This window comes from Lissotriton helveticus, chromosome 5_1 (genome assembly GCF_964261635.1).
Source record: "Lissotriton helveticus chromosome 5_1, aLisHel1.1, whole genome shotgun sequence".
In the NCBI taxonomy this organism is placed as follows: Eukaryota; Metazoa; Chordata; class Amphibia; order Caudata; family Salamandridae; genus Lissotriton; species Lissotriton helveticus.
The window spans coordinates 1,910,945,049-1,910,966,787 of record NC_136065.1 but is presented as its reverse complement, the minus strand read 5'-3'; the positions used below and the strand labels follow the sequence as shown (position 1 = coordinate 1,910,966,787).

General features: G+C 44.8%; 1 protein-coding gene across 1 annotated transcript; it reads right to left on the bottom strand.

Annotated features, from left to right (window-relative positions):
* Positions 1-1,757: 1,757 nt before the first annotated feature.
* Positions 1,758-20,380, bottom strand: LOC144755994 (keratin, type I cytoskeletal 19-like). The gene is made up of 8 exons (XM_078645466.1): positions 19,401-20,380; positions 9,929-10,011; positions 9,093-9,249; positions 7,309-7,470; positions 7,083-7,208; positions 6,470-6,690; positions 4,510-4,538; positions 1,758-2,847 (listed from the first exon to the last, which is right to left on the bottom strand). The coding sequence occupies exons 1-8, from the start codon at positions 19,875-19,877 to the stop codon at positions 2,828-2,830; spliced, it is 1,275 nt and encodes a 424-aa protein (XP_078501592.1). The 5' UTR covers positions 19,878-20,380; the 3' UTR covers positions 1,758-2,827.
* Between the last annotated feature and the right edge of the window lie 1,359 nt (positions 20,381-21,739).

Genomic DNA, 21,739 nt, shown 5'->3' with positions numbered 1-21,739 from the left:
ATTAAAAACGTGTTCAGGGACTGTCTCCTGCTTCACGTGCAGAGGTTGGAGGGTGACAGGCCTGCTCTAGTAGCAATCAGTTTCTCAGGATGTCTAGCTTTCTTTCACGCCCTGATACCTCGGTCAATAGTTACCACACCAGTCCCCAAGTGCTACCTATGGCCCGATCCTGCCCTATCGCGACTGCCCTACCTGCTCAGTATCAACAAAAAACAAATGCCTATACTGATACTGTTTAACAAAGATTTTGCCACCAGAGCAAAGAACGTTTATCCAAGCTGGGATTGGAAGTCCGTATTGTATTTAGTGTATGTAAAAGTGTTGCTTTTGTTCTCAATGTATATGACTAATACAAATATACCCCTGTGTTTTTTGGACTAAGATAATTTAATAAAAGGCTACTTATAAGCACTTCCCAGCTTGGATAAACGTTCTTTGCTCTGGTGGCAAAATCTTTGTTAAACAGTATCAGTATAGGCATTTGTTTTTTGTTGATTCAGAATTTTGGCTCAGCCTTGCTGATTAAGAGCCAACCCAAGGTGTTCTTAGGCTACCTGCTCAGTGCCACCCCTTACCTACCTGCCAGTAAGGCAAACCTAAAGCTCCTTCATCATTCCATCTTATCCCTCCTTGATGCTCAACTAGTACCGCGTTTGCCTCTGTCCTGTCCCCTCCTATAGTGCTTTGAAGTGAACTTTGTGTGCTGTAAAACACCATATACATCAATGACAGAGGATCAGTACGTGTCCTGGTAATTTGGGTTTACCATTGAAAAGAGATCCACCCACGTATTGTCACCCAAGTGTTTGCTTCTCCAGTCGGGTCCTCTCACTCATAAAAAGGGCTGACCCCCATCTCTAAGGCATGGGATTGTGAGATAATTTAATAATCTCCTCAACCTCTCCCACACACACATAGATTATCAGTCATACCACTTGACTGATGTATTCTTGGATGGGGCAGGATAAAAAAGGAAAACTGGAAGGAAATGTAAGGGATGAGTGAAGAAAGGAACTTTAAACCGTTTTAAAACTTGCAAATGGCCATCTTATCTTGCAAGCCAGAGTATGCACTTTGTAAGTGTAATAAAAAGTCACTATAATGCATTAATTAGTTCTAATTTTTTCTGTTGAGAATCCTGTAGGTTCGCATTCAAAGTAAAGTAAAGTCCACATTTGTAAAGCGCACAATCACCCGTAAGGGTCTCTAGGCGCTGGGGGGCCGTCGGGAAGATTAAGCGAGCTATTGCCCAGAGTCACATGGTGCTAGGCTGACCTGCCGCCGGAGCCGGGGATCGAACCGTGGTCCCCAGATTCCAGCGTCAGTCGCCCTGGCCGCGGCGCCACACCTCTTCCGCTGCAAAGCATGAAGTAATTGTGTTTTTCATAAGTGCCTCTTCAAACTTGCATATAAACCTTTCTGTTTTTTTCAAAATCTCCCCTCCCCCATTTCCCACCCATGGGCCTCACCTGGCTGTGGGGGAGCCAGGCTCTCTCACTTAGCTCGCTTGGTGCATCCTGCCATGAAACTCTATGGCCGGCCTTTCTGCCAGTTCACAACTTCACAAGCCATCCCTGATTTCAATTTTATTGTCTCTTCTTTAAAAAAAAAAAAAATTCAAGGAATGGTTCACGCTACATTCACCACTGACGAGGCCAGTAGATATTGGCTTATCATTGGTTAATTTCCTTATCAGCTCTTTGGTACGGGTCTGGTACGGGTATTCGTTCTTACAAAATAACATACACAGGGTTCGGTTTGGGGGAGCCCAGCGAAGGATTTTTATTTGACAGCCAAAGCAGATATATATATATATGGGTATTGGAAGGTATACCTTTTGGACACAAAACTGTTAGCATAAAGAATTGGACAAACAATAACGCTTTCATCAACTGTGGAAAAATATTACCCTGCGGTGGGACATTACCGCCTCCTTCCTGGTAAGAAGAAGTATGGTAGGGCTCAAAGTCACATGACAGAAAGTCGTGGAAATCAACCTTTCCTATAATAGGAAGCTTTCAGATGTAGCACTCCTTCCTGTCTGAGTGTTACTGCGCCAATGCATAAAACAAATAGTACATTGTTTATGTTACTGATTGAAATAATCACATAAGCAAACTCAACCTCTCAACTCACCTCACTAGAGAGTATCACATGTCTTTAAATCACCTTCACCCTTCCAACATGACACAGGCCTCCATTCAGATAAATGCGTTCAGTCTTTCTCTAAACTTCCTCACTCTCCCAAAAATTCACCTCATTTGACCACATCTGGATACCCCTCAAAAACAGAAGTCACTTTGCGGGTGTGTAAATAATTTGACTGATCTGTACAAACTATATTCATGGAAAAAACTATAAAGGAAAAGCCAAACAAATTGGCTTTGCCAATGGTTTTACCTGTATCAAATAAGTCATGCAAAACAGCCATGCTTTTTGAGAGAGCAGTGTCCCACTAAGCAGGGTCTTGAAAAGCCATCGGTTGAGGGAGTGTTAAAAACAAAACATTGTGCTTAGACCCTAGTAGTTGACAGACTAATGCACCTGCAGAATTCAAAAGGGTCATTATTTCAACAAAATGGCAGGCAAGTTCAGGCCATCACGAGTAACCTTTAACTTGGAAACACGTTATTGCACCTTGTTCATGCTTGGAAACCAAACTGTGAGACTTAAAATGTCCATCCAGGTTCATGTTTTGTGGCTTCCACCTAGATGTTTCTCCTTTTCTTTTTAGTTAAAATGCTGTCTCTGCTTTCATCTGAGTCCTCCGGGTCTTTGGTATGCTCTTGAAACTGGGCTCCTCCCGCTTTTTCTCCAGGGGCATGCCTTATTTGCCCCCAATCTTAACTAGAATGAAAAAGAAGGGCAGATGTTAGGATTTCACGCCTTAGGGCTGATTTAGCTTTGACTGGTTGAAGGGACGTCTACACTAGTGACAACAGCTCTTTTTCTGGTTGTTTCCAGCGCTTCTGAGATATGTTCTAAGAGTGCATTGAGCCCTGGAATCCTACACTTTTTTAAATGTACCACATACGTACTTGAGATGTATCTGCCTACACATTATATAGTAAATAAAACGGGAAAAACAACATCAGAACAGTGGGGCACATTGCGATGGCGGTCATCGCCGTGGGAGTAAGACCGCCCAACAAGTAGACAGCGGTCTCACCGATTATATTTTGATTAGACAGCTGTGTAAGCGGTTCGAAAATGCTTTTTCTACTGTGATTTGTGGCCCAGAAAAGGTGCTCAGCACAAGCTGCAGTAGAAAAGGCATTTTTCAAACATCCCTGCATCATGTGCCAGGCACCCCGTGACTAGGGCGACCAGAAGTTTAAAGCCAAAAGCCAGGACTTTTCACGAAAATTAGAAGGACTGTATTTTTACATCGAGTGAGCGGACAGAATGACAGTACTCCTCAGCAGAGAATTACAGAACAGGCAGTTAGAACATACATAAAATGCAATTTTTAAATCCAGTAGCTTGCCTGTTAATTAAATAGCTTTATTGAAACAACTGCTAACTATCCCTGCTTTGTAAAATTTAAAAAAGCACCTCCCACAGTTTTTAGTCGCCCCTCTCTAAAAACCGGGATAGAAGCTACATTTCCTGAAATCTGCCGGGACAGCAGGTTAAAAACCGGGACCATCAGGGCAAATCTGGTACGCCTGGTCACCCTACATGTGGTGCCTGGCACACGGTGCATGGATGTGTGCGGGCAGCACATGTGCCCCCCCCCCTCCCCCCTGGCCGTTTACCAGTGGCACACAGGGGACGAAGGCCCTGGTTGGAGCCCCCATAGGATGGGAATGGTGAGAGAGACCCAACCTGGGAGGGAAGTACGGGCTGGAGGACACAAGAACTGGGTACATGGTGCATATACCGCAACACATGATGAAGGCAAGAGATGAAGAAAGGAAGGTCAAAAAGCTGAGAAGAAGTGAGATAGGGGAAAACAGAGAAGAAAGGGACAAATATACGGAAGAGAGAATTATTAGGAAACAGATGAAAATAGGGGATGGTTGACAGATAAGAGAGGAACGGGGTGAGCGTGAGAAAGAGGAAGAGAAAAGAGAAAGATGTGAAGAAGAGGAAGTATACACGAAGTGAGCAAGAGATTGTAAAAGAGATAAAGCAGTAGAGAGTGAGATGAAGTTAAAGTGAGTGAGGTGACCAACAGAAAGGAGAGAGAGAAAGGCATAGACGAAGGAGAGAAAAATGAGTGAGAGTGGGATCAAAGAGTGACAGGTGAGCCACTTTGTCTTTAATACCCGGGTCTGTGCTCCTCGCTGCCTCAGATTATCATGGGCCAGACCAGTTAAACCAGAAAGTCTAGGCCCTGGAAATGTAGCCAAGTCCTCCGAGTGCTATTCATTGTTCATAGCTTTACCAAATATAGCTCTCAGCGCTGCCGCTGACGCGCCGACATCTGCACACTCGTTTGTTCAAAGTGACCTGGAAGCGGCCTGCGTTTTGTAAATGTGATACTGAGTAAAGCGGAATGCTTACCTTCTGTGGACTGCGAGCCTCCGGACACACTGCGGGGAGAAGAGCATAGAAACTTGTCACTCTCGGCTCTTAATCCCGCGAGGCCCTCCCCTGCCCCCCCCCCCTCCCCACACACACAGAGGGCGCTGTATGCTCTTAACCACTCCGGGGGCCATACACGTGCAGCAGGACCTCTAATTTACATTACACGAAAGCGCACAGTGTCACTGGCAAAGCTAATCTCGCCCTGCAGGCAAACTCCTGGAATCCTTAAGAGTGCATGAACTGGGCATTTAGTAAGGACTTGACAGAGATGACTGGCGGGGCAGAAAAGTAACCGCCCACTCTCCTGCAGCAGTTACTGGGGCTGTATGGGGAGGAAGGGCAAGCATTTAACATAAGGGTAGCCTAGAATCGGGACAATATGATGGCATTGCCTAATTTGGCAAAAATAAGTAGAATTTAAAGCGCAAGGGCCAAAATGTTTTGATTAAGCAACTTTTCTCTCTCTTGCTCTGGGTCAAAGTCTGATGTTGATACATAAGTTCTTGCGCCAAAAATGAGTGGTAGAAATTATGTCTGCGCTAAATGTGTATTCTGCCAATGAAGCTGTGTAAATTCCAGTTCCTGGCTGCTTATAATTGAGAAACTTGCCCCGCTTTGTTGAATTACAGAGAGTGGACAATGCTTGCTCACACAACAAGATGCCCACCCAATAATTTTCAGCTGGATCGGTCACAACATTCTTCTTTTTTTAAACATTCATTGGCCACCAAATTCTTTTTTTCTTAAACGCCTTTCTTGAAATAAGCGGTGGGATTAACTAGATTTAAAAAAAATTGCAGAACCCTTGTACATATTGTGGGACACAAACCTTCTTCCAGACACTTTCAAAAACACAAGAGATTGGAGAGCAGACACATCCCTCAATGAGTCTACCAATGTCCAACACGAAGGAATGAGGTGTGAATTGATGGACCAATGGTTAGTTGAATATGCTAGATATGCTAGAGATGACCTGTACACCAACTTGATCCTAACAGAGCAGGTCGTGGATGTAGCTTGCAACTGATGGACAGAGGGGTTGTTTGAAGGGTCTCCCAACCTCTGTTGGGGAAAGTGATTCAAGAGGTGCATATGGGGACATCCATTACCCACTGATGGGGAAGCTAAGGCACTAAAGACCCAGCTGATATCCTTCAAGGATATGGTTTCTAGATTACTCAAGGATTCCGGGGACAACATGTTCCAGTCCTGATGTTTCCTCTTCCGGACTTTTGCTTTCTGACATTTTATTCCCAAAAGCGGCACTTAAATGAACCAAGATTACAACTACTGGGGTGCTTGTTGCACAATAAAAACTCCGGAATGAAAATGGCTGTCCAGGTTACAAAAATCCATATGGTGCCATTCCCTGAATATAGGGCATCACTAAAGTCACATTCCAAACTTCCAGCTATAGACAGAGCCCTGCAAGTGGACATTTTATGTATAAACACGTTTCATTAGGTGGGTACTAGTACATGTTTATGGGGTTATTTAGAGTTTTCAACAAGCAGGACATCTAACAAAAATTGGCAGAAGCCCCATGTGGCCTGTTTAGAGTTTGTAGGCCTGTATACACTCCAAATAGGGTGGGCAGGACACCCTGCACATTTCGTTTAATGTCCAACATCTACCAGATTTTAAATAACCCCTTTAGTTCTACAAATCAAACCCCAATCGAAATAGGTTGGAGTTATAAAGTTTCCGGTACGAAGTGACTTCTCATAGATATACCCAACTGCTTGTGTGATCTTTCATCTGCAATGGGATGCACACATTCTAATAGGGTAATTCTAATGTGATAGGACCAGCAGCCCCTCCATGCTCACATGCAAGCATTATAGGTTCATTTCTATTAAGATATGACAAGAAAGCCCCTCTATTATGCTCTATACCCTGATGGCTCCAACATTGCGCATCAGCCAGTCTTACTTACTGGGCATCGCCCCCCTCGAGCAGCTGGCGGTATGTGGCTATCTCCATCTCCAGACGGTTCTTGATGTCCATCAGCATCTTGTACTCGTAGTTTTGGCGCTCCATGTCTGAGCGAAGGTCGCCGAGCTGGGCCTCTAGTTGCGATATCATGCCCTGGATCTGCTGGAGCTGTGCACAATAGCGGGCTTCTGTTTCTGCCAGGGTTCCCTCGAGGGAGGCTTTCTAAAAGAAAAAGAAGAAAATAACTTCTGTTAGCACACACATAGGATGAACTCTATGATTGAGGAAACTGGTGGGAGGAGAGGGTAAAGTGAAACCATGTCAGTGGAGGACAACAACAAAGGGAATGCGGACCACTTTTCCTAAAATGCAGGTACTGTTTAACAGAGACAGTCATTTGTCAACAGGACTCCACTCCAGACCTATGGTTTTGATGGCAACACTCTTGAAATCTCATATGCTTTTCCTCTACAAGACTGTGCCTAGGCTCAGCTAGGCAATTGAGAAGATGTGTGCAAGGCTGTAGAACCCAGAACTCATAATAAGACCCCTAACCCAGTGAAAGGGGCTTCTTTGAGTGTGGATATCTCTAACTACCAGCAAAAAGGACGTACCATGCTAAGCTGTGACTGCAGCTCTATCTCCAGGCCTTGCATGGTCCGCCTCAGGTCGGTGATCTCTGTCCTGCTTGTCTGCACCTCCTGCGTGTGGGTGGCCACCTCCTTGTTCAACTCATCCGTCTTGGGATAAAGTAGGATATTGGGAAAGAGAAGAAGACGTTACATTAGATGTAAATCGACAAGTCTCGCTTGCTCTGGCTGATGACTGGTGGAACCTTACCTTACTCACGAACCAGGCCTCAGCATCCAGTCGGTTCTTATGGGCCATTTGTTCGTACTGGTCCCTCATTTCCGAAAGAATACGGCCCAGATCCACAGCTGGAGCAGCATCCACTTCAACGCTGACCTGGCCACCGACTTGTCCCTTCATAGCCATAAGCTCCTGCAAATAAAGTGAAACATATTTAATGTTGCCTCAGATATATTACTGATCAAAGATACAGCCCAATGTTTAGCCCCCAATACAGGGAATGTAAGTTGTTTTAAGGAGCCCTACACCGATAGGTGGATTATGCTCAAGTTAAGGCCTTCAATCGGGCCACGTTGGGTGTGATCGCCCTTAGATTATATGGAATACCTTGTGTGTTTTCTGAGTGGTTCTCAAACTTTCCAACTCTAACACAAAATAACTTATTCAGGTATCCTAGCTAATCATGGTAGTAGCCAGTAAAAGAATATTATCCTAGAGCCTTTTTGTTTGGGGGGGTTATATAGCATGAGCTTGACCTGAAGGTATCAGGTATCAGAGACCTTTACATGAGCACCAGTTGCGTTATATAAGGAAAAATTTTTGTTAGGCACGGGGAGATTAGGTGATTTGCCCAGCATCACAGGATGTTGAGGGTCATTGCCGAAACTCAAACCCGGTTACCCAGATTTGAGGTTGGCCGCCCTAGCCGTTAAGCCACATCGTCTCCCCAGTCTTTCATGGCCTCTGCCTCAACTAGGGTTTCGAAATCGGAGTTTCTATCTGCCATATGTGCAGATTTGACGCTTCTCCCAATGTATCAGAGGGAAATACAGTATTCTTATTGAATCTCCACTCCAGGGCAGATGACATAGTTCTGCTGAGTGATGTGGCTGAATATACCACTGGCTAAAACAATGATTGGTATATTCAGTAAACAGGGCCCTGTCATATCGTCTTAATCACAGTAGAAGAAGCTAAGGGACGACTGATTTTCAGTCTTAATTACAGACGTGTTACCTCCTCCAGCAAGATCCATCCAGATTTAGAACTCTCTGTCTAAGTGTGGTGGGGTTTCTTCCATACCATGGCTGCACCCACCACTAAATGAGCCACTTTGACTGAAACCTGTGTCCAATTCCTTGCCAGGTACTGGTAGAATTTTAATCATAAATATAGGCATTGAAAATATACCCACATAGCGAGAGTACTTTGTCAGTGCCCGCATATTTAGCTTCTCTATTATGTGGAGAGCAATTGCCCAACACAACTGTGATAAGAAAATGTGTCATCCTTTCCAGTGTAATCTTTCACAAAGGTAAGTCTGCCAGATTTAGAAGCAGATCAGTCATCTATATGGGGCTGTTTGTGTACCAATATTTTTTTTTTTAATATTCTTATATAGCACACTTGGACAAGATGGTATTATGATGCATAACATGAAACACAGAACATGAAGATACGTATAGCAGTTAGGGGTAGTTAACAATGCAAGATAATATCCGAACAAGCTTAAAAGGATTGTGAAAAGAGATACTGCAAGAGGGTCTAGCTATGGGTTAGTTTTTGAATTGTCAAAAGAGATGGGATTTGTGACAGAGTTACCTTTGCACACTGATAAAAGCAAAAGAGCCTCTGCTCGTGAGACAATTGTCATGAAAGGAACTCTAAATAGGGAGGCCTTGGTTGATTTACCATTACCAGCATCCTCTCTAACTCAGGCCTTCAGTGGACCTTGTTAGCTCCAGAGGCCGGCTACTCTTGACACACTTGCTCCCCATTTGGGCCTTTGCATGTGGTGCAAGACAAGTTCTCACCTCCTCGTGGTTCTTCTTGAGGTAGGCCAGCTCCTCCTTCAGGCTTTCGATCTGCAGCTCCAGGTCAGTTCTGGACAGGGTCAGCTCATCCAGGACGCGGCGCAGTCCATTGATGTCGGCCTCCACATTGACACGGAGAGCCTGCTCATTCTCAAACCTCGTGGAAGACATATTTGAAATCAGAAACAAGTGAAGAAAGCGTAGGGTCTATATAAGCTGTCTGGTGTACATCTATAACTACCAAAACCTGAATTATGACAGATGCAACCACTTAGGAAATTTTTGGGGAAATAATTTTTGTCCAGGGATATAACATTTGAGATTCATGAATAAGGAACCTCATCCTGTGTTCATCCATCCAAGCATCTGTATTTACTACTGAGATGCCACTTGCATTTCATTTAAGGTCCGGCTAAATGAGAGCCAACAGAGGACCATGGGGACGTACTTTGTTTAAGGGTCTGTAATTTGCCTCTGAAATTTTAGGAGGACTGTAAAAAGAGCCTAGAAAACACCTGCAGATCAAAAAATGTCTTTCTAAGATCCCTTAGTGCTGTAGCTAAAAGGTGCAAGATTTCAATAAGAAAAGCCTCCAAGAAAAACATGGCTGACTCAGGACTCTTCTGAGAAATTTCAGCTACTCGTGATTTCACCCGCTGGGTACATATCTTGCTAGGGAAAAAATGTGTGTAGATTCTTATGCATATCAATGTGATGGTCCGAATGCCCACCCCACCTTGAATTATCCAAATGAGACTACATGAGTTCACAGATTCACCCAGATGACCTTTAATTTCATACCTATGCTTGCTGGCCAAATGGTGGTAAATACTCACTTGCTTCGGAAGTCATCTGCTGCCAAGCGGGCGTTGTCCACCTGCAAAACCACCTTGGAGTTTTCAATGGTGGCATTGTAGATCTAGTAAAGAAACATAAGATATGAAACCTTAAGTGTCAAGGGCTGGGCATCAGAGGTGTAAAAAAAAAAAGTTCATTTTGCAATAGGCATATCTGCCAACTACTCCTCGTTAGCAAGAACAGAACCTTATGGATCTCAAAAATATGCAACAATTAATAATTTTGCTGTGCATGTCAGATATTTTTCTATAGTATCCAAAGTGAAGTGAATCACTTCCAGGCGAGTGAGAACATTTGGGCCCACTAAAAAATCCCTATACAAGAGCATTTGTGCCCACTGCCCGCCCAACAGTGCACGCTACCTGTAGCATCCTTCCAATGTGCATAGTCTTCAAGGATATCTCCATTTGGCCAGGCCTGAGTGACATTTTTAAAAAGCCAGAGAAATTTTACTGATTAAGCACCCACCACTCTTGTGATGCACATTAATGCGATTATGCCAGCTTCAGTAATTAAGAGTAATTTGGGTCAAAAATCCTACTGCAAGAGTACAAGAACAATGATATTAGAGAGATCAAGCAGCTTCTGGCTACTGCTGTTCGTGTCCTGTAGCATTTAGTGCTATTTTCTAAGCACAAAATGCATCCTTAGGCCCAATTTGGATGCAAGGCTGCCTTTTAAACTATGAAAATAGAGCTAAATGCTGTATTTTGCTTCTCACCTAATTACGCATATTACGAGTCATTTTGCTTTAATTACGAGTACTTATGCTAGAGAGAATTATGCCAGTTACGTCCGCCCCTAATCTTCATATCCTTTGAAAAGGTATTTTTGAGTCTGTTCATTTGCAGTTTACTATGCTACTTTTGTGACATGCTACTCACTCTTCCCGGCTCTAAACCTAGGCTTGCTGTGGCACTAGCGTAAAAAGACTGACCCCCCCCAAGGCTGCTGACCTACCCAGTGCTATTGCCAGGTATGTGATTGGGCCTTGCAGAGATAACTGACATATAGACTCAGGCCACGGCCGGACTGGGAACCGAAACAGGCCTTGGCAAACAGCTCGGCCAGCCCCCGGGAGGGGTACTAGTTGGAACAGAGGCGCAACTAGAGTCAAATTTCGGGGGGGGGCTAAGAAAAAATTTCGGAGGGGGCTGAACCTTTAATCATTAGGCAGAGTGGAGCTGCAGGGGCTCTTAGAAGGGGTGAAACAACTGCAAGGCCTAATTAACATTCAAATGGTCTTTTAAAGACCTGTGAAACGTTCGGGTGCGGCTGTGTGTGTGCCCGGGATCTGTCTCATCCCGGGCTGCCACACACGAGGGGGGGGGGGGCTGAAGCCCGATGATTTCAATGGGTGTTGCGCGCCTGAGTTGGAAGCACCACTCCTGTCTCACCGCTGCCTCTTTTGATATCGGGGGCCGATTATTCTGCAAAACTGGGCCCCGGTAACAAAAACGGCCCCACAGAGGTCCAAAACCAACCCCACCCCGACGGCCCACCGGGGAAACGCCCAGTGCCCACTGACTAGGGCTTATTGATCTTCCAGAGGACTAGTCCAGAGACGGACTCTTGCTCAAAGCCTAGCTGACTGCAAGTCAGACACGTAACCAACTTTTTCCTCGCCGTATCAGTTGTCTGATGTGGATGAGAGTTCCCCAGGTTTCTCTACAGACTAGTGTGCATCATATCGAAATACATTGGCGCCTATGAATGTAGCTGACCCAGATTGGATGTCTTCAGCTCCCCACTGAGATATCAGTCTGCTGTAACTGATGTCCAGGCTGAGCCATGAGACAGCAGGTCTCAGCCCCCCAGAAACTAGAGCTCTCCTCATGTTAAGTCTTTGATGAGTACAAATTATGGTAATGTTGAATAGCCCACATTTTACAGAAGGGTTAGTGACAAACCTACTTTTTGAAAACATTACTATAGATAAATAAAAATAAAAATTTTAAAACTCGTAGGCGAACTATTTAAATTGAAAATGAGACGGTGCCTCTTTCTGTTGGCATTGCCTGAGAATCCACACAATCCTGGCTGCCTCTGCCTTGAGCAATAAGGAATTAGTTTGAAACACTTGGCCCTGAGTTTTATGGCTTTTAATTGAGATTGAGTGTGAAGCTTTTCTATGGAAGGAATCAATATATGAGGGTTTATCGTTTTATTGCAGGTTGCATAAAGTGCCAAATAGGCTTTGCATGCTATTTCTTCTGCACACCTAGCACACTCCATCTGATTCAGGACTTGGGCAGAGCTACTCTAAGACACGCCATCTGTACACACCCAGGTCCTGGCCAGAGCCTGTCTGAACGGTTTATTTATCTTTGCAGCTTTATATGGCCTGACCTAGACCCAGATAAGTGTCAGAGCGCGTCACAAAAAAACAGTTTCAATACATAAGCACTTTAAGATTTGGTACATTACATTAGCTGAGGTGTAGGTAAACTAAGATGAAAGGGGTTAGCAGGACATCAAGTTTCAGAGGTCCAGATTTTTTTCATTTTGGGGTTTTTATCCTGATTTTATGTTTAGAGAAACAGCATTACAAATTCCAGAATACAATTTTGAAAACCTTAACTCCGTGAGCTGCTCAGGCCTGGCCCTAGGAATGTAGGGTGCGCTGGCTATATGTGCTCTCAAAATTAGACGCTTCACGTACATCATTGGTTTGACCTACTTGCAAAAGAGCGTGCATAATGCTTAGTTCACAGAGCTGGTTCACCAGACTGTGAGCTCAGGTAGATATATCTGATGCCTGTTCAGTATAGTAACTGGGAGAATTTACAAAAAAGGGAAAAGTCTCTGAAATTCCTCTGTAGGACTGGGTCAGACTGCATAGGAAAGTGTCCACATTATATCTGAATGCAGACAATAGGAAAAGTCAAGTCCTAGGGCTCCACCTAGTGGTTGTGGCAAAATACAGCAAAAGGCCAAAATATGCTGATGTTGTCATTGTGCGGGCTGCACTCCCAAGGTGAAAAAGCTATTTTGTCTGCAGCATTGAAAATTCTTGCATTTCTTTGCTAAAAAAAGAAAAAACAGCAGGGCAAGGTGAAAAGAATCCACAGAAAAGTTGAAAGTGGCCGTGCCAGGATGGCTCTTCTGAAAAGCTGGCAATGCTGCGGTAGAATCTATAAATGAAAACTGGTCCTGACAAAGGGTTTATCTGAGGCACCAACCTGTCTGGAAATCTTGATTAAACTGGGCGACATCTGAGGGGCCCAATGTGCCCATACCTTTTTTTATTTAACCAAAACCGTTTGCCTACATTTTGTAAAAAGGCAACCGTCTCGGAACGGTTAATTCTGAAAGTTGAAATGCTTCAGTTGTAGCGCAAGGCAGAGTGTCCTTTGTGAGCGAAACCAAGGGAGTGGCAGATAGCTAAACGAGCCTTCTTGCCAGGGTGTAGGCTTCCCTGAAAGAAATGTAAATGTGCGCTACTGGTTAATCTGCATATATAAAGGTTGCTTGGAAGCCGATATTAACTTTAATTGATGGAATCACTCAAAGATTCCTGTTGACAGAGATTTATTATTTTTGAATGGTATTGCAAGGGACTAATTTCCAGCTGAGTGGTGTAGTGTGTGCTTTTAAAAAACAGTTATAAGCGATTTACATTATGTACAGTCTGGGTATTACTAAAATCTATATTTCGGACGCCCTTTTTTATCTTAAACCTTTTTGCTCATTTTACAGCAGCCTACCTTCTAGTGTGTGTAATGCAACTTTAAAATAATGACTTACATATTCACAGTGCTTTCTGTCAGAGACTGGGACCTCGTAGCACTAAACATGCACAAGTCACTATTCTCCACTGCACCAACTAGGATTCTATTCTGTGACTGTCTGGTCTGGATACAGACATGGACTGCTGCTGTGCATTAACAAATAGAGATTTCATAATGTACAAGCGCATTTTCCACTGATTAACTTAACTTGCATTTATTTTTGATTTAAGCACATGTATTTTTTATTTAAGCAGTGCGTTTTTATTTATGTAGGTACCTGAAGGTGAAAGACCGAAAAAAGTTACAAAATATTTAGGTTTTTTTTGCCACGCCTTGGACTCCACCCTCACTGGGGTTATTTGACTCCACCCTACGCTCAATCACCTCCCCTCATTGCGCACAGCATCACAGTTCCCATACTTTTATTTAATGCACTTCGACCACTGTGTGTAAGTGATATTTGTGTAGCATAAACCTATAGAAAGGGAGTACTATACAGGGTCAATGGTGAAGACCTAGGGGCTTATGCATCAAGCATTTTACTGGTCGCAAACGGACCGATTCTCAGAACTGGCCCATTTGCGACCGGTAAATGCATTTGCGGTGCATCAAACAAAATGCATTCGCAAATTAGGTAATCACAATTTTTAGCGCAAATTGTGATTCCCTAAATGCAATGCATGCATGTGCAAATTGCATTTTCTCAGTTTGGAATCGCCAATGACCATCTACTTCAAGTTGATGGTAATTTGCAATTCCTTTGAAAAATGCAAATAAATGCATTTTTCAAAGTGCCTTGTGGTTCACACACATGTCCTTGCATGCCTATGGCCTCTAGGCCCATTGGAATTAATGGGAAACCATTCCTTAATTGCGAATTGCAATTTGCGATTCGCAATTAAGGAATGTGTAGGAATCGCTAATATTTTAGCGAAACCTCCATGCATAGGCAATTGCGATTTCTTAATAGCGATTCCTTAATAATCGCTATTAAGGAATCGCAATTGCCTAGCTTGATGCATGTACCCTAGTCAATGAGTGAATTGAGGTTCTAGCTTTTGACTGTACAAACATGAGTCCGCTAAGGCTCACATTCATCGGGGACATCCCAGTCCCTTCACGTGCAGGTCAGCCTCGCGCGCACCCTGCCCTTCACTCATTGCCCCGTATCACCTCTGAGGAAGAGGGCGTGGCCTGGCCTGCTTCTTACTCACCCAACCTGTCCGATCTGCTCGGCTGCTGCTCAACGGGCAGATGATCAAATATTTGCTGGCTCCGTTTCTATAGATTTTTGTTTAAGTTTTAAGGAAACAATGACCCTCTGATCATGACGAGGCCGCCGGGAGAATGTGACCCAATGAGATCGGAGGACAGCAGAGCGAGGCAGGAGAGGGAGTGGGAGTGGGGAGGCAGACAAAAGCCTGGATTTGGGATGTTTGCCAGGTGCTGTGTACATAGGGCGTGCCCACAAGTGCACACAGGGGAAACGCGAAGGAAACCCACGCACAGGCACAAAGGCAGCTTTCCCCTCTTAAGTACACAGCGCTTGGCTGCTGATAAAGGCCAGGTCGTACAACTCGGCCTATTTAAGCACTCTAAAAACCTACACAGCATCCAACTTTGTCTAATTTTGCTGAGCTGCCTACTGGCCCTATTCCACCGTTTATCACTCTGCCAGTCCTGGCAATTGAGGCAGCGACACTTAGCCCTGTGGAACTATTCATTACATACTTACAGTGCTAAAACCAAAGTCCCAGAGTGGAATCTGTTTAATGAATAACAAAAGGACCTATTGAAAGTGCCACACATGATAGGGGTCCAGTTTGGATGCGCCTTTGTTGTTTCACTGTATATGCTGGTGGTGGGTAAGGGTCCCTGGATGTTAGAGCTGTGTTGTATTTCTACAGGAATAACAACATATCAAAGCAGGAGTTTGAGTAGAAGATTTATTAAGAATAAATCTGTAATAATATAAACCCACAAGAACAGGCTAAGGAAGAGCAATGCTGTCGTGTCCAAGTCACGGAATCGAATGACCCGACAGCAGAGCTCAAACACAGAACATGGAATGCGGCATATGTCATAATAGAATACAGTACACGTAATAGAATTAGAAATAACAGGTGCAGATACAACATCTCCTTTCCATAAAAGAAAAAGAAAACAAAAGTAAGTAAAATAAATATCATAAGGTTCAACAAGTTTCAATACAAATAATAATCTTTAAATTTGGAAGGCATAACAATGTTTCTCTTAACAGAAGTCATATTCAAATCAGAATCAGATAAAGAACTTTGACCTGCATCAACCTCCTTAATTGCAGAATTAGCATCAGCAATAACAACTGTTTCTGGTACCTTATCTACAGAATTTGCATCAGTTTCTACATCTAACAGATTACTCTCACCCACTCCCTCATCAAAGAAAGAATGAGAATTAGTTTCACTAACACGTGAAGAACTTTGAGTATTTTCAAAAACTTCGTGATCTCTAGATACTAACTCTTGATCAAAATCAAAAGGAAGAAATGGTTGCACAAAATCCAAAAAATCTCGGTGGGTATTTCTATTTAAACTCGAACTGCCAAAAATTAATTTTCAATAAAATTATCTCCAAGATCCCACTCTCGTCGCCATATTTATGTTGTATTTCTACAGGAATAACAACATATCAAAGCAGGAGTTTGAGTAGAAGATTTATTAAGAATAAATCTGTAATAATATAAACCCACAAGAACAGGCTAAGGAAGAGCAATGCTGTCGTGTCCAAGTCACGGAATCGAATGACCCGACAGCAGAGCTCAAACACAGAACATGGAATGCGGCATATGTCATAATAGAATACAGTACACGTAATAGAATTAGAAATAACAGGTGCAGATACAACAAGCTGCATGCTTTTGTGTCAAAACTGTTGCTAAGTGTACAAAGAAGCATCATATTCCAAATCAGTATCTGAAAGAATTAAGGCTAGCAGACAGAAGTGAGACCCCACCCTAAATCTAGAGTGGGACTTTCAGCCCTTCGTAGGTGTTTCAATGAGCAGAACAAAGCATGCCGGGATTTGTAGTTTCTTATTGCGCACTACAAGGATGTGACTCAAGGTCTGGGAATATTGTGAGATATTTGCTTAAAAAATGTAGGCCTGGCCGAAAGTCACTGTCGTGTCATTGGCACAGTTAGCAGCTCTGGTGGAAAGACATGGGGGAACAAGAGTACAGGGCGAGACGTGGTAAAGCTGGAAGCTATGTAGAGCAGGCTTGTACATTTTGCGTTTGGCATACTTCAGCTGCTATTTAATGATATCGTGTATAAGTAAGAGTGACACTCATTTGCAGCGTTTTAAAATAAATATATATGGCCCAGTGGCATCCGAAAAGTGGCATCCACCCACCACCGTAAGGTGTAAAATAACAATGTCTATCAAGTGCATTTCCATTTCTCTCCAGCGTTAAGGTTTCTTTCGCTTAGATTAATATTTACAGGAACTGCCGTTTGGAATACGTACAATGGATTCTTGGCACCTGCCAGGCTGCCGTCATACTGGCAACAACCCCAAGCCCCAATAAGGCTGTGTGTTTGCGTGCCAAGATAACTGTGTAATGTCCAAGGAGGAGGAAAAAATAGAAATGTAAAATGTTACGACTTGAACAGGCTCCAAAAACTAAAGGAAACAGGCACGCAGGAATGAGCGGAGTTGTCACTTGTGCACTGGGGTAGCAGTGTCTAGTTTGCTCCTATTAACACATATTTGAGGCCTCGAAGCACTGTAAGGAACCTATACATAAAACCCTCGGCCAAGCCTAAATCGCAGTCTCAAACAGCAGCTTTCAAGCGGGCTTAAGTCACACCGTGTACCCTCCTCTCAAGCGCCTAGAGTCGGTGGGAGCGCTCAAGTTTCCCAGGACCATGTGCTCGACCCCCTTCTGTTTTTTTCATGTTGCATTTTGAAGTTAGTAAGGAGGATTTTTATAGGAATAAACAACACTAAAACAACAGAATGGAAAAAAACATAACTTTGACAGGACGAGCTGCTGATGGGTGAAAAGGAGCCGGCACATGGCTCGTGGCAGTCCCCTGCTCGGTGCGCATTACACGAGAGCGCTCGCGCTGCTGCGACGATGCTGTTTATGTCGCGCGCGCTTCTGCGCGTGCATTCACCGCGGAGGCTCTTTGTAGTAGGAGAGCTCCTGATTGAGCCCGGAGGGGCCCCCCCAAGCACCGTGCAGGTAGGCCCCCTCAATTTTCGTTACGCCAGTGGCTTGTCGTGTGGCGTGCGTGCAACCGCGGGCATCTTCGGGGCGCTTTTTAGCCTTGGAACGTCATAGCTGATGTTACCGGGTAAGACCTTAACTGTACTTGAGCGGCGACAGGTGCACAGGTAACGGTAACGGCGAGGCAGCGAGCGGATAACCACCCTCCCCTGGGGCAGGAGGCGGCGGCTGGTAGGTAACTGTTCTCTGAGCTCGTCTGCGTCTGAGCTCGTCTGCGAACCACCTGTTTACACACTTCTGAATCATTTAATACCAGGCACTCTCTATATGAGGTGGAGAGCAGCTGAAAACACTACTTACAAGTATGTACCGAGTGCATCCGCGTCATGGTTGACTCCAACAGCCACCCCTGGCCTGTCAGCCAACAGAATGTTTCATTCTGGGACTTGTGGTTTGGATATTTAACATGGGAAGCATGGGTTCAAAAAGCTCCTCCTACCGTTCGAAAAGCCCAGCCTGCCAGGTGCTGTTGATTAAACGCCAGAACTGGCTGGAGGCATTGGACACAGCACCGAGAAAAACAAAACCTTGTGCAGCAAATACTTCATCTGCATGGGGTGTCGAGTGTGCTCAGGTATCTCCTGCTTAGTAGAATTCTCCAGTGACGACAACATCACCAATCGGCAAATATGTGGCTAGAAAACCATATATGTATGTATACATGTATGTGAGGGGCATGAAAAGCACTGGAGTACTGCAGAGTGGAGGGGGATATAATGGGGGTGGGGGAAGAGGAGTGTAATTGGAGGGTGGGTTGTAAGGTTACCAGATGGCTACATGTCAGCAGGTTCACCACTTCTAGGCCAGGGCTTGCCTTTCGTAAATTATTGTTTACTCAGCTTTTTTCAGTTGACATCAGCCAAGATTTCAACTCTCAGCATGCATTAAATTGATACTGGAAAGCCTAGGACAGGGAATTAAAGTTCCTAATGACAGAGTGATCTGCTAACTTTAAGGAGAGGGGAAGAAAAAACAAATGTATACAGCAGGGTGGGGAGTGGCTTGTTAAGTTCTTCTGTTAAATTGTAATAAGTAAGCGATACTTCTACGTCATCATACATCACCTCCAATGTGGCCCCATGGTCCCCTGACCTAGTGATGCTATGAATGCCAGGTGAAGACGTCAATGGCATTCACTGCAGGTCGTAGGTAATTAAGTGACAACCTTATGCAATGTGATCAGGGACACTAGTTTCAGTCCTCAGCTTTCATATGGGAACCAAATGCATTTTTGCTATTGCAGTCTTAGTTTGCTACCATTGAATTACTTAGATCAGCACACTATAATGGGAATGAATTGTAGGCATAATGGTCTGAAGGGCGGTGGTCACCCTAGATGCAAAACTATACAGCGTAAAGCATTTAGGGATGCCACCTTTTGTGTGGGTGCATAGAGGCTGCCCAGGTGGTACATAGAGCTCCTCCACCCAGCAGTTGGTCCCTTACCTTGTCCCTCAGGTCTTCGATAGTCTTGTAGTAGTGGCTGTAGTCGCGGGTTGGGCTTGGGCCTTGCTTCTCGTACCACTCGCGGATCTTCAACTCCAGGTCGCTGTTGGCGGCCTCCAGCGAGCGCACCCTATCCAGGTAGTTACCCAGACGGTCGTTGAGGTTCTGCATGGTCTCCTTCTCACTGCCCCCCAATAGGCCTCCTGCGGAAGCATTGACGGCACCAAAACCTACCCCATAGCCAGCGCCACCACCACTGGCAAATCCCCCACCATAGCCACCAGCACCGCCGCCGAACCCCCCACCATAACCACCCCCATACCCTGAGGAGACCAGCCTAGCCGAGGAGACGGACACCCCCTGCCCCCCATAGCCTCCATGGACACTTGGGGCCTTGAAGGCGACCACGCGAGGCCCCATGCCACCGGGCCCCCTCATGGAGCTGGTGCTCTGCCTGTAGCTGTAGCTCGACGACATGGCGGACTGAGGCTGATTAAAGGGCGTGAAGTCAGAAACCCAACAAGACTGCACGGTCTGGAGCGCAGTAGCGGTGCAACCGTGCCTGGTCTGGAGAGCGGGAGGAGTGCAGCCCTTTCCCAGTCCGCCTCCCTCCTTTTATCCCCGCGACAAAGGGTGTTGTCGGCAGAGAGGAGGAAATCTAAACACATGTGCAATGAAACCGGCCCCCCTCGTCCATGCCAACTTTCTGAGGTATTTCTCATTGGCCCGCTGGTATGAAAGCTCGTGTTTTTTTCCCCTCCTCGCTGCAGACAAAGAGTGATTCATTGTGGGTGGCTCACGGCCGGAGTTTGTGAAACGGGAGGGGGGCGGTGGAGGTGGGGGTAGAGCGAGGTGGGAGGCAGTGGGATACCTGGATATAAGAGACGAGTTGTGGAAGCACACAAAAGGCCCTGCCGCGCCTTTACCTGGCAGCAGCAGGGAGGTATGTCTATTGTGAGAAATCACCTGTCGCCCCTGTGAAGGAGACACCCGCAGCTCCTCCGTGAAGTCCACCCAGCTAAGTTACAGAAGGCGCTGCGGGCACCGGGCCAGCTCGGGTGTGACTGGTGCAGACGGCAGATTTTTGCATGTAAAAGCTGAGGTGTGGCAAGGGAAATTTTGGAAGCCAGGGGGGCCAAGGAGCAGGAGACGGCATATTTGTCACACATGGAGAATCCCCCAAAGTTAATATGAGGTGGTATGACCCACAGGCGAGGATTTGTTCTGAATTGCAGTTAGTTTAGTGACAGCTTTGTTTTGGGCCCATGCAGCCTGGATATTTCACCACAAACACTGCAAGCAGGCCTCTAATCCAACATGCAAATACTGTACAGTTTGAATACAATAGGAATAGAAAAGAAACCTTCTAAGGTTTTTTAACACTGCAAATAACTTGGACTGCAGGTATCTAGCTCCTGGATACCTCACGGGTGGCAAGCAGCGCTCTACAAACAACTTTACATTAATTACATTGTTTAAGGAAAGTGTTTGTGGATTGTATACCTTTTTGTGCTTGCCATTGGATGACAATCTTATCTCCAAGCCAAGCGTTGATGGGATATTACCCTGCACTATAAGGTTCAGACCACCAACTCCATCAGACCGTGTGAGGCATGATACCTGGTTCTAGCCTGTTAGCCATCATGCTTGTTGTGGCATCTTAGCTATGGTCTTCCATGGGCTCACTGGAGGCAAGGATGGCTCTCAGTTTGTAATGGTCCAATCCCCTTGCAACTACCTCATACACCCCCCACTAGGTCTTAGAACCTCAGAATTGCGTTACTTTATTAAGCACATTCTCTGATGAGACTGGATCTAAATGGTCGGATAGGCATGTGAAGAACAGATTCCGCCTGTCAAGGAGAAGAACCAGGAACACAGGGTTAGTAAATGATATTCGGGCATGTGAATCTCACATTTCCCATAAAAAAAAAACTGAAAGGGGTAGAGGGTTGAGATAACCAATGTTTGGGATGGACTGCTGCTATGAGGAACCGGGTCAATACTGATTTGCATTAGGTGGGCCACTGTCTAGAATGGCACAGTGAGCAAAAAAAGAATGGCTGGAATGCTACACTGAGCGATTGCTACTGATTAGACTATTAGCAAGTATTCATTTAATCTTTTGGGTGTTTGACTGCCACTGATATGTCTAGAAACTTGAGAATGTAGTAGCTTTTCAAGCCTACTACTGCCAAAGTTTCTGAATTCCAAAAAGTAGTACATTTGCAATCTTTCAGGGATTACTTTCCTGGGTGCAGTTGTACTACTTTTTTGGAAAATTGGTCACAATATATATTTAGGATGCCAATCAAATAAATGAACAAGTTAAAACCTCA

Excerpts from the sequence above, each read along its gene's own strand:
- LOC144755994 (XM_078645466.1), bottom strand. The coding sequence starts at position 19,877 with ATGTCGTCGAGCTACAGCTACAGGCAGAGCACCAGCTCCATGAGGGGG. Across the intron at positions 7,471-9,092 it reads TCAAGAAGAACCACGAGGAG|GAGCTTATGGCTATGAAGGG; the intron begins GTGAGAACTTGT and ends CTTTATTTGCAG. Across the intron at positions 4,539-6,469 it reads CTCGAGGGGGGCGATGCCCA|TGTGTCCGGAGGCTCGCAGT; the intron begins GTAAGTAAGACT and ends TTCTCCCCGCAG.